General features: G+C 43.1%; 1 protein-coding gene across 1 annotated transcript in view; it reads left to right on the forward strand.

The window, feature by feature from the left end:
- LOC138285031 (otoancorin-like) overlaps positions 1 to 13,380 on the forward strand; it is a 489,250-nt gene that overhangs the window by 244,669 nt on the left and 231,201 nt on the right. Inside the window, exon 15 of the mRNA XM_069224460.1 lies at positions 9,100 to 9,212. Within this exon, the coding sequence (XP_069080561.1) occupies positions 9,100 to 9,212 (113 nt within the window). The remainder of the gene's footprint in view (positions 1 to 9,099; positions 9,213 to 13,380) is intronic.

Raw genomic sequence — 13,380 nt, forward strand, 5'->3', positions numbered from 1 at the left:
TTTACTGAATCACAAATAGGTTTGCGAGTCGCCATTTGGTAGGGGCGTGCTGAGGGCGTCCCTTCCAAATAGCTAGTCGCACTGGTGTGTAAGGTTATTTTGCGACCATGAATGCGGTCGCAAAACATTTGCACTTACCACCAACTTCAAGTGAATGGGAGCGCCAATATTGTTTCAGAGCAGGCAGTGGTTCCATAGACCACTGCCCATTTTGAAAAAATGAAAGGGAAACTTTTCATTTTTTGTTTGTAATTAAGGCTCCCAGTTTTCTGTTCAAACGGATTTTTACATATAAATGCAGACAGAAAACTATTTTTCCTTTATCTTTATTGATAAAATAGAAACAGCAAAATACTGACAAATTGTGCTGTGCAGCCCCGTTCCAGCCAAGGTTTGCAGCGCCAAGTCACTCTTCCTAATCTACACCACAATGACCTGTTTAAGATGAGCTACTCGAATTGCACATCAGCAAGTGTTGCATGTTAAGGGGGTGGGGGAGAAGTGCGAGCACTTGATGTTTAAATCAGCACTGTGTCCATTCTAGAATGCATAGTTGCTGAGCAGGGGGTGTCAATATGTGCATTAGCAAACCGACTCACTGATATAAAAAGATTTATGCACCATCTGGTGGGGCCTCCTGGGGTCAGCGCTAATAAAGTAGCCTGTGAATACCAATGAGTGGCAGCACGGAGGCCTGCTAGCAGGTAGTGGTGTGCTCTGCCGCAGATAGAAGGCACTGGGGAATTTCAAAACGAACATACCAGCAGTGTTCATACATGATGATGACTCTATTTCAAGAAAAAATGAAATTCTTTCATTTGTTTAACTGCGTGTGGAATAACAACTAGTTTTGTGCAACTAGCCCTCTCCTGCGAGATGTGTGGGTCGCAGTCTCTTTCCTTTTTTTGGGTCGAGCCTGCGTTGCATGCGCTTGCGCATGCATTTCGCTTGAGAGACGCTTTTGCAGATAGAAAAGGGCTCAGAGCCCCGTCCATGTCACGTCAGTGTCTTTCATTGGTTTGTGGGGCTTCCCTGATAAAATCTGCTTGCTTTCATTAGTGGAAGGCATGCATACCTCATGCCTTTTCTGGTGGTTAGCCCTCATCGAGCGCAGCAACCAAGTACTGAAAGCATGCGAGGCTCACTGTTTTCTCTCCGATTTGTGGACTACTTTTTATCTTTTTTCACAGCGCGATCTCGCTTGGCAGAAGTCGAGCGCTTTCCATGACATCGACCCTGTTACATAGTTAATTGCACTTTTGCCAGTTATGTAGAAAACTGCACTTTTGCTGATAGGTTTCAGTACTAGTGAACTGTAGCAGCGCGATCACGCTCTTTTTTCCATTTAGTGTGGCAAGAAAGTCCAGTTGTTAGTTTACAACTGCTAACAGCTCTAACTCGGAGAAATGCGAGACCCGTTGCATTGCAAATGCTTGTTTGCTGTTGCCTTTGGAAAGTATTTTCCCATTTGCTTTCATTCCACTTATGAACTTCCTCTATAACACTGTGCTTCCATTTTGCATCACAAAGGGTTAGAAAAGATTGCAGGTTAACTTTGGGGAGAGATTTTGGTATGCAGTGCATGTTTGATGTCAACACAATAACAAATATTTCAAACATTGCTAAAAGAGGGGCTGCATCCCCCATCACCTCCTCCTAGAATGTTCTGCTTATGGTAACATGCTCAGTATGCTCAGCATGTCTGTACAAAGAATGCACACTTTTTGCTTAAAATAGAACGTTCAGTTTTTCTGTGTTTTCAGTTTTGTTTGGTAACATTTTAAGTGTGTTCAGTCTTTAAAATCTCTCCATAGCCCCCCTCTCGCATGTATGCCATTTGTTTTATAGCACCTCTCTTACCAGGGTAGGGTGTTGGAGCACTTCACATCACACACATACAGAGACAATAAATCATCATATGTATAAATGAGTGTATAGAAATGTTATAAAAGACAAAGGGTGTAGGTGCAGGATTCACATGTTATCCATACTGGAAGGCATTTTTTAAGAGTGCTTGGTCTGGGAAACACAAACTCAGGATTCTTGACTTTACTAATAAGGATTTATTTCTACCCAAACAAATCCTTTGTAGCAGAATTAGGATAATCAAGCACTGACAAAAACCCAGATGAATGTATTGTGTTTACTTAATTTGCTGTATATATAGATATATCTAAAGCTATAACAAACAACTGCAAGTGTGCATTGCATATTTAACAGCGTTGTCTTTCACTTGCGACAAAAATAAATGAGGATAAATACAGATAAAATGACCAAAAAATGAATATGGATAAATACAAACAGAAATGTTAAAAAAATAAATATCATAAAACCGGAAACCTTATTTGTAATGCACCCCGTTTTCCTTTAAGGAAAACAGGCTGCATTAACAAAAAAAAAACCTGCTTAATTTAGAAACCAGTTACAGACATGGTGGTCTGCTGTCCCCAGCAGGCCACCATTCCTGTGAATGCTGTCCATACCCGATGGGGTCGCAAATTGTGACCTACCTCATGAATATTGATGAGGTAGGTAATTTGCGACCCCATTGGGAATAGCTAAATGTGCCTGAGACACATTAGTACATTTCATTTTGCGAGTCCTTAATTGCGAATCACAAAAAAACACAATTAGCGACTCACAAAATGAAATGGTCGTACATCTGGCCCCAAGTCTCATCGGCTGTCTGGTAGGAGAGACCTTACATGGTTAAAGAGATCAGTAGAGTATTGTACTTTGTAAATACACCTGTCATAGTAGGCTAAGCAAAAATGTTTGGTTAACCATTTCGCATGTGCAGTGAGAGTGATAGATTTCCAGTGGTGGAGGATGCAGATCTTCACCCACTGTCAGAGCTGTGGCCATCCATTGCCACCATGAGGAAGTTAAGGAAAATACCTCTGTAATCACTGTGTTGTATAGAACTGTCACTATTAAGTTTTCAGGATCCCCACTTGACATTGTAAGCAGGTATTTGTGACACTGTCATGGGATTTGTTTCTGTAAGCTGTCAGCAGGATAGGTAATATGGTGAAATCATCATTTCTGACCTTCATCGAGACAATGGATTTCAGACCTTCCCAAGTAATGACATCGTCTGTTGCTAAGCGACCAACAGTCTGAAGGCCAATATTCACCTATTCTGTCCAATTATTTAGTTTGACTCCACTTTTTTTCCTTCTTTTACTCCACAGTGGAGCACCAAGATGTAAGTCATACAAATGTGATTTATAAAGTGCAGATAATGACCCATGAGGGTATCCATGTGCCAAGGGTCTTGCTGCTTTTGGTGAGTTCAGTTGAACAGCCAGGTCTTGAGTTCCTTCTGGAATTTTAAGAAAGAGGTGGCGTTCTGGAGGTGCAGGTGGAACTCGTTCTAGGATTTAGCCACAAGGTAAGAGAAGGAGCATCCTCCGCTGTTGCTTCGTTGGATGGGGGGGTGCATGAGGGAGGAGGAGCCCAGGTGCCAAGAGGGTTCGTGGAAGTTCAGGTGGTGGTTAATGTAGGCTAGTCATTGGTTCTCGAGGGCCTTGTAGGAGTAGATTAGAAGCTTGCATGGGCATCTTTTCTGTGTAGGGAGCAAGTGGAGTTTCTTGAGGTGAGGGGTAATGTGGGTCCATTTGGGGAGGTCGGGGATAAGTCTGGCTAGGGATTCTGTATGGTTTGCAGTCTTTTTAGGAAATGAGTGGTGATTCCTGCGTATGTTGCCATGTATGCCACATTCCAGGTGGCTGGTGACCAGGGTTTGAGTGGCACTGTGTCTGGTGTTGATGGGGAGCCATTAAAAGATTTTCCAGAGCATGCAAAGTGTGATGAAGCTGGCAAGACTGACTGCATTGCCTGGATTTTCATGGTGAGTTTGAGGTCCAGGATAGGGCAGAGATTACAAGCATGGTCTGTCAGTGTTGACAAGGGACCTATTTCGGAGGCGACCTTGAGTCATTCCATGGTTAGGTGTTGTTGCCGAGACCAGCATTTCAGTTTTGTCTGTTTTGAGTTTCAGGTAGTTGTATTTCATCCAGTCGCCGACACTCATCATACACCTGTGGAAGGTAGCTCTCATGGTGCTGGGGTCCTCTGAGAGCAAGAGGATGAACTGGGTGTTGACTGCATAGCATATGATGTTTAATCCATGGGCTCTGACGATTTTGGCAAAGGGAGTCATGTAGGTGTTGAACAGAGTGGGTCAAAGGGATGAACCTTAAAGAATGCTGCAGATGAGTACGTGGGTTTCAAGGTGAACGGTGGTATCCGTACTCTCTCGGTTCTTCCAGTGAGGAAGGAGGCAATCCACTTGAGGGCGCCTCCTTGGACTCCAATGTGATGTAGTCTTTTCATCAGGGTGAGGTGGGATACAGTGTCTAACGTTGCCAAGAGTCAAAGGAGGATCAGGGCTGACATTTCTCCCCAGTCAAGGAGGGTTCTGATGTCAAGGGTGGCAGCAAGTAGGGCGGTTTTGGTGCTGTGCTTGGTGCGAAATCCGGATTGAGAGGTGTCCAAAAGATGGTTGTTCTCCGGGTGTTCAGTCACTTGACGGTTGATGCCTTTTTCGAGTACTCTGGCAGGGAAGGGGAGCTCAGGGATGGGACGGTAGTTTTTATTTCATTGGGGTCAGCAGATGGTTTTTTGAGTAGGGGTTGGCCAAGTATTAATAAATCTTCAGCAGTCTTCAAGCTGCTAACGATATTATAATCATGGTGTAGTTAATGGGGGCCAAACTGGAAAGTAGTGGTCTAGTTGTGGCATAAAGTTCCTTTGCACCCCAATGCTACAATCAAGTAGTCCTTTTTAACTAGGAGCATTTAGGTGATGAGGCGGTTAAACATAACATGTGTTTATCTCAGATAAGCATTGAATTGAGTGGCACAATTCTACTAGTGGTAGACGTAGTCCAGCGTACATTGTATGTGCATATAGCTTTGCCAACTATGCATGCAGTTTATCCTTGTTCTCTATGAAGAGTTTAATGTCAGAATCAACCTGCTGAAGCATGCGAATTGGGACAGCTAATGGTAGCATACATAATATATAGATACATTTTTGAGCAATCATTATTGTGATGCTTTGTTCAAGGCCACCAAAATAAATGGATTAATGCTTTCCATCTGTGGATGTCAAGATTCATTTGATGGATCAGTGAGTATAGGTTATTGGGAATCATATTGATGAGGCCTTTAAGTTTAAACATATAATAACTGATAAAACCCTGCCGAATGAGAATCAGCCATCATCAGTGTCAACATAAAACCACTGATAACAAACTTCCCAACCAGAAAAATAATGTAATTCAAAGAAAGGAAAGTGAGGGAGAATGGGTCATTTTTATTTCTTTATGAAGGGGCCAACACAATGTAACTTTGTTATACAAGGTAGCAGCAAGATAGACTCCTGTAAGATTATTCTGCTTGAGTTTTGTGGTTTAGGGATGTCACTAAAATATTGTTTCTTCATTTAGTTTCCTCCAGTTTTGTTTGCTTAGATTAACAGTGAAAGATTTGGAAACATGTTTAGGTCAGATATCATTATTTTATGCAATGTAGAGAACCTGGGAATAATAAAATCTATTTGATCTTTTGGCAGGGTTTGATTTTTTCACTGATGAAATGACTGGCCCAAACAACTCTAGGCCAATATGTACCCTTCTATTTACCTACAGACCAAGATGGATAAAACCCCTTCATAGAATAGTCTATCTAAAACATTCAATACAAAGTGTAGTGACAGGTACCTATTAAAAGAGTTCTGTCACCATGCATATAGGATAGTGGTGAAATCTTGACACAGGACTTTCCACATCCCAACAAAATGAATAGCTACAAAGAGTTCCATTGTCATATGTGATACCTTCAGCTAATCATGGCTTTTTTCACAGCTGTATTTTACTGCTGGGGTGTTTGCGTCCATGGTTATGATCTTAACAACAACATTTCAAGTTCCTAAGTACAATGTGATATCTGTTAAAAGGTCTAGACAGACTTAATCTGAGACATCTACAATGGGGACACTTGGTAGCTATGAATATCTACACAGCCGTAGCACCAACTTAATGTAAGCAGGCAAAGAGTGAGGAAATGCACTTGTGAACATACTTAAATTAGCAGGTTTTAGTTGCCTTGGAATGCAGGGCTACAAATTAATTTGATGTAATTCAAAACTCTAAGGGTGTCACAGGTACTATGCTGTTGGCAGGCTTGACCACCCCCATAATGACATAATATTAAGTAAGGATTAGGTGAATGACACTAAATTATGTCCATGAATGTGTTTATTAAAACATGCAAATCTAGCACTCTTAGGTCCAAATTTAAGTAAAGTAGTGCTTCACATCGTGAAGTGCCACTTTTCTTCCGCCCCCATTGCGCCCTCCTAACACCACCATGTGTGTGCGGTATTTAAGACACGGTGCACCATGGCGATATTAGGAATAATAGCATTTTTGATGCTATTATGGCGCTTTGTTCCACTAGTGTCAAAAATTCTGACACTAGTAGAGCAAAGTGCAAGGAGGCCCATTGATTCCAATGGGTGCATCCTTTTAACGTCTGCTTTCAGCAGGAGTTAACAATGATGCGAAAAATGGCTTAATTAAATCTTATAGATTTAATTGCGCCATTTTTGCAGGCTTCCTTGCGCCGGATTGCCCCCTTTGTTTACATCATGCATGGCGCATGCATAAGGTAGTGCAAAGGGTCGCAAAGTGGCGCAATGCATCCATTGTACCACTTTGTAGATATGGCTTCAGCGTTTTTGTCTATCTAACGCCACATTGGCATCAGAAAAATTACACTAATGTGGTGTTAAATGGCGCATGGCCATCCTTAAATTTGGGCCAATTTTTTTTCATCCATTCAGAGACCTGGAAAACGAACAAAGGGCTTGATTTGGACTTTGGCAGATGAGTTACTCCATCATGAACTTGACGAAAATCCAGTCCTCTGCATTAGAAGTGCATTATAATTGATGGCGCTCTAAATCAGAGTTCTGATGGCATGAGTGTGAGAGGTAAGGAGATGTGAAACACAGTAATGAGTTATGAGTGTGTGTGTGAGTGCAATACACAGCTTTTCTGTGCATACAACAGGCGCAGCCCGTCCTTTAGGGCGGAGGGGCCACCCCCCACACCTTTTGCCCCTCATGAAGAGTGTCTGTCAGGCTGAACAAAGTTCAGCCTGACAGACACTCTTCATATTCAGGTCAGGCAGCCGGGACCAGACATGCGCGATTTGCGCAGACTCCTGGCTGCCTGAGCTGAAATTTGCTGGGCTGAGGAGGGACAGCTCTTATGGCTGTGACCTCCTCGGCTCAGCAAAGGTGCTTCGAGGCTCTCCCCTGGGTAATGAGGAAAGCGTCACCCATTGACGTGTTCCTGGGCGCTTCAGGTTTAAGCCCTGAAGTGTCCAGGGCGAGTGTCAATCAGTGAAACTCCGTCACAGAGTGGGGTGGGGTCAGCAGTCTCACTGACCCCATCCACTCTGTGATGCGGCTGGGACTGCTGCCTTCCCTGAGAGGGAAGGCAGCAGTCCCAACCCTCCTGGGACCTCCAAGGCTGAAGGTAAGTGTGTGTGTGTGTGTGAGAGAGATCTTTTAAAATGAATGTTTGGTGCATGCAGGCAAGTTTGAATGTTATGAGTGTTGTTAATGGATGTGCTTGTGTGTGTGTGTGAGAAAGAATGTGTGTGTGTGATCTTTTAGAATGAATGTTTGGTGCGTGCGTGCATGTTTGAATGTTATGAGTGTTGTTGTTGGATGTGCAGGTGTGCATGCGTGTGTGTGTGAAAGAATGAGTGTGTGTGTGTGCTTCCCGCCCGTCCCCTCCCTCCCTCCTAAAGTTGCCAGCCGCCACTGGCTTAAAATAGTCTACCATAAGTCAATTGGACACACTACAAATGGGTAGACACTATATACCCTGCATTACTTCTTCTTTGAATTAAAAATGTGCTTTAGAACAATCACCGCAAAAAAAACATCTTTCATAAACACTGGAAAAACACTGTTTATTGTATTTTGGGGGTAAGGCAGCTGAATAAACAATGATAAGCAATGACTGGGAAAAAGATGAGAAAGAAACACACAAATCCACAAAAAATATGCACTGAAACAGGACAGTCTAAACTGCTGCTGTGTTAGTAGTCGTATGTGGCATGGGAAGTGCCTCACTGTGTCACCAATTTATTTATATCCCACCAAGATGGAAAATTGTTCTGTTAGAGACATAAGCCAAGGTACTGAAAGTGTGGATTCTCTCAATGTTAGCATAATGTCATCAGCATATAGGAATGTTTTTTATTTCTGCTGCTGATGTCTGAGCTTCTCTAACAGATTGTGTATTTGAATATGGCTATCAACAGTGGCTCTAATGCCCTTAGGACGAGAAGAAGCAACAGGGGACATCCCTCCCTTGTGTCTCTGTCACTAACACATAAAAATAACTTTCTTTCTATATCCTCTAGATTCTAGAATCACTGGCTTGGAGCTAAACATGCATCAGAAAATGCTCTCATAGATTCTGAATTCAATGAAATATTGTCATCAGGTAGAATAGCCTCTTTGGCTTTGCACTCACTAATACCATGTGGGGCATTCACCAGTATTGCTCCTTCTTGAATTCTTAAACAACAGACACCTGCGCAAAATATTCCCCGGTATTAAGACTACTTAGGTTCCAGATTCACAGATATATATACGGACATTTTGTATTATTGTAGCTACTTGAGTTCTTCACTAACACCAAGCAGAATATGTTTGTTTCTTGATTTGATGATATCAACAATGGCATTTTCCGCTATGGTAACCTCTTTGGGTTCTGGTTTCACATTCCACTCTTACTTTCTTTTAGATTCTACACAATCATGGCGTTCTCCAGCAACACAGCTTCTTGAGTTCTTGTGTTTCAACTCATGAGCACAAGACTTCAAAATGAGCAGTCCCTAAATGTACTATGTTCTACATCTACTGCAAAAGATCATTGTCTGGAGAGAGTCCAGAATGCGCCAGTCACCCAACTCAAAAGGGCATGGGATTTGAACTGGACCTAGACAAATAAAAGATGTAATTAAATGTGGCATTGATGTTGATAATGTTCTTATTTTTTGTCTGTAGCTTTCATGTGCAGCCAAGCAATACTTCAAACTAATGAATAAGGATGGTAACTTTCAGTCTCTGAAACAGAACGACCCCATTAAGATCCCAGCCTCTTTCCTCCTCAACCTACCGTAAGTGTTCAGATTAAAGGTGTTTTGCTTTCTCCATGTAAACTGACACACTGCATGATTTCCTTAATAGTCGTGTGCAAAGGTGTCTGTGTGTGCCCATCCACATGCCAAGAGTCTGAAGGCAAGTGTTCTCTTAGTCATGCATCCAACGATTCACAGTCCAACATCCATAAGGTACTACCATGCACCACTACTCAAGAACAAGGAGCAGTGCTGGGCTGGACCCTTTCTGCAGGGTCTTCCCCAAACATTTTGTCTTCATCATCCTGATTTCTGAAGCCCTTTTTGTTGGCTTTCAGGACTCTGTGCACTTTACCACTCCTAACCAGTGCTAAAGTGCTCTCCATTAAACATGGTGATATTGTCTTGCATTCTATTAGCACATTTAATTTACTTGTAAGTGTCTAGTAAAGTGGTACTAACTGTACCCAAGCCTGTAAATTAAATACTGCTAGTGGGCCTGCAGCACGTATTGTGCCAAGCTGAAGAGATTGGACTTAGCCCTCTCTGCAGGATCACCACCAAACCTTTTGCCTTCGTCCCTCATGCTTTGCTGCATTTCCTTTAGTTGCCCTAATGACTCTGTGAACTTTATCACTGCTAACCAGTGCTAAAGTGATTTACACACTCCCTACAACTTGGTAAATATAGCATAAGCCTGACTTGCAGATTTAATTTGCTTATAAGTCCTAGTAAAGTGAAATACCATATACCGAGGACTAGTAAATTAAATGTTACTTGTGGGCCTGCAGCATTTATTATGCCACCCACTTACGTAGCACCTTAAAACATGTCCCAGGCCCGCAATTGCAACCTGAATGCAGTTTAAAACTGCTACCTCGACTTTGCACAATAAATACTTTGCCAGGCCTAAAAGTCCCTTTTATTACAAATTAATAAACCCTACTACTTTAAACCCTTAAAGTAGGCCCAAGTTGGCCACTGGACAGGGGGCCTTGTATTTAAAAAATGGGACATGTGCTTTTAAATTTTACATGTCCTGGTAGTCAAAAACCCCTGAATTCCTTTTTTACTACTGTGATGCCTACTTCTCCTATAGAATAACATTGGGCTACCTTATTACATTTAATAAGTGATAACCTTTGTTTGGGAGCAGGTAGTAATGTCATGTTGGGTGCCTTTAAACTGCAATTAAAAAAAAAATCCTCTTTAATGGTAAAGTCAGATTCTAAGTCACAAATTAGAAAGTGCTACTGTTAGAAAGTTGACATTTTTTTGACCTAACCATTTAATGCCTGCAGCTTATTTCCTGGGTCACATTACTAGGTGTATTTGACATTGACCTTTGTGTATTCCTCCCAGACAGCCATACAATAGAGAACCTAGGTGTTGGCAGATTGGCCATCCAAGGCAATATGGGGTAGTGGAGCTGTGCACGGCCTTACGCACACTTCAAAGGCACTGCTTCAGCTTACACAGAAAGAAATTCACACTAGCCTATTGTGCATGCAGACAGATTAAGACCAGGGGAGGCAGGGAAGAAATTTCAAACCTTTCTGCGGGGGCAAAACTTCAGAAGGTTTGCACCAGGTACACAAAAGGGCTGTCAGACTAACTCTTCAGTAAACTCCTTGACCTGTGGATACTACAGAAAAAGGAATGTCCTGCTGCCAGAGAACTGCCCTGCTGTCTGAGAAGGAAGACTGAGTATGCTCCCTTCATTCCAGGCTACCCGAGTCACTCCAAGATGACTGACCTCCTGTTGTGAGCTACAGGAGCACACAAGCTCCAGAGACTCCCTGCAACTGCCCACCTAACCTGCTGCAATGGATCTGCCTGAGCCCTACTGGCCTCTGCTGGATTGAGTTCCTCATCCCCAAGTGATGCCTCGCCAGATCCTGGGCTCTTGGCTGGCATCAGAGAGAGCTCCTCCTGATCTAACTGAAGGTTCCACAAAACCAGACGTGAACCGACGCAAAGCCCCGCAAAGAATCCCTGAAGAGCTGCAAGCTTCATCAGAACTGAGGCTGAGCAACAAGAAGACCCGCAAAGCCTCGCTTCACAGTTGCAGGCCTCATCGGAACTAATGCTGAGCGTTGCCAGGCCTCACCCCACAGATCATCTGAACAGACGGAGAGTCCTGCGAAGCTGCGCCACATAGCTTCATCGAAAAAGACACAGGACTATGCGAGGCCTCACAAAGCAATGACACACAGACCGCACATCCAGGATGTATGGTACAATCCACAGCAGATCTAAATTGGTCCTGTGCCTGGCATGATGGCAATGATGCCATAATGAATTTGTTGCTGTAACCTGAAGTTAGAAATTTCCCGAGCGTCTTGTAGGCATTTCTTCCTCATGGGAACAGAGAGCAGTTAGATTCCTGTCTCTGAAGACAAGACATTCGATTATAAGAGGAGGGAAGGAAAAGGTACTACGGTTGAGATTCCTCAAGAAATGACCACGCTAGCCCCATGAGGACTGTTAGGGCTATATTCTTTGGACTCAAAGATATCATTCTGTGCATAATGTAGTGGTCCTTTACCTGGAGGCTGCTACCTTCATCTATATAGTGATTATGGCCTACCTCATAGCTTCCAATGCTTTCTCACCCCCCCCCCCCCCACTGAGAAGGATTGCAAGGTTTCAGCAAATTCTTCATGTCTGCAGACATCTGTGCCCTTAGGGCTGGATTAGAAAATATGCATCCCTGCCCACTTCAGGGGCATTGCACACTGCTTCACAAGCGAGATCTCCATATATAAGGCGCCCCCTGCACTGGCTGACTTCCAGCCCCCGTTGTATTATCTGACCATGGACCGGTCACCTGGGTTACAAACTGCAGCAAGAAACAGTGGCAAGAAACAGTGACTTAGAAAAACGAACCCAACACACTTTACCATCTCCAAACTTGTCTGTGTCCACCTGCTCCTCCAATACGCAACTGTGAAGTTGTGAGGGCACAAACAGCAACAGAAAAGGGGAGTCTGGTGCACTAAGAAGAGATAACAGGTGTTCCTGGTCCTAGACTGCTTCTGGTTATTGTTACCAGGAAGCTCCTGGTGGTGATTACACACACACACGCTTTCAGAAGGTTCTTGCCTAAAAACTGCTTTGTGTGATGTTAGTGTGCAGACGGATCACCACAGCAGATGTGCAGACTGTTCAAAATCGTGCTATGTGAATAAAGTTTTACATAACACAGGCTGCAGACAGTTCCGCATAGAGCTGATGACAGACTGCCTCCCATAGAGCTGATGCACAAATTGATACTATGATACGTGTATAAACTGCTCAAGGTGGTACTTGAGCACAGACTCCTCCCCGTTATTCTGATGCTTTTGTGTGGACTTCTTTCAACAGTGTATGTGCAGTTCCATAGACAGAATGCTCTTCATTGCTCTTGTTTGTAGACAGATTGCCATGGTGCATGTGCACAGATTGCTCTCTTTGATGCTTGTTACAGGCTGCATCCTATGGTGAGTCGACTTACCACAGAGTATATATTATACCCTTGATGCTTGATACTGAATTTTCTCCAAGACTCTTGTGTACAAATCTGTTCCAAAATGCTTGCACATATATTGCTCACTATGGCCTGTCACACAAACTTCTCTCCTTGGTGCTGTGTACAGACTACTTTCTCTGAGGCTTGTTGAAGAATTCTGCTTCCAGTGCTTTTGTGCAGGCTGTTGTGGGTGGTGCTTGTGTATAGACTGCTTTCTATGATGTTTGTATGTCAAATATTCTCCATGAGCCTTGTTTACAGATTACTTCCCTTAAGAGGAGAGAGCTTCCACATTACTTATTCAAAAACTGCTTTTCATAATGTGTATTCGGAGAACTCCTATCATGCATGTGTTTAGACTTTCTCTACTTGTCTCTATTTTTTTGGGGCTGTTGACTCCACACTGTTTTACTTGCCCCTCTTTCCTATCATGCTGCTATGCATCTCTTTCCCTTGATGTTCTGGATGGCATCATCTCACTAACTCACTTAAACATCTCCTAAAATTAACCTGGATCTTTTGCCATTTCCCTCTGCTTTCCATGAAAACAAACTGACATGATTGAACGCGAGGTTTGGACAAAATATTATGTCCATCCCTGCTTTTTCCATGGACACGATTGTTAGCGCGTCAGACCTTAATAAGGATACTTACAAGGGGACGTTATTAGGTCGATTAACCTTTTGACTCGCCATT

The sequence above is a fragment of the Pleurodeles waltl genome, chromosome 3_1 (assembly GCF_031143425.1).
Source record: "Pleurodeles waltl isolate 20211129_DDA chromosome 3_1, aPleWal1.hap1.20221129, whole genome shotgun sequence".
Taxonomy (NCBI): Eukaryota; Metazoa; Chordata; class Amphibia; order Caudata; family Salamandridae; genus Pleurodeles; species Pleurodeles waltl.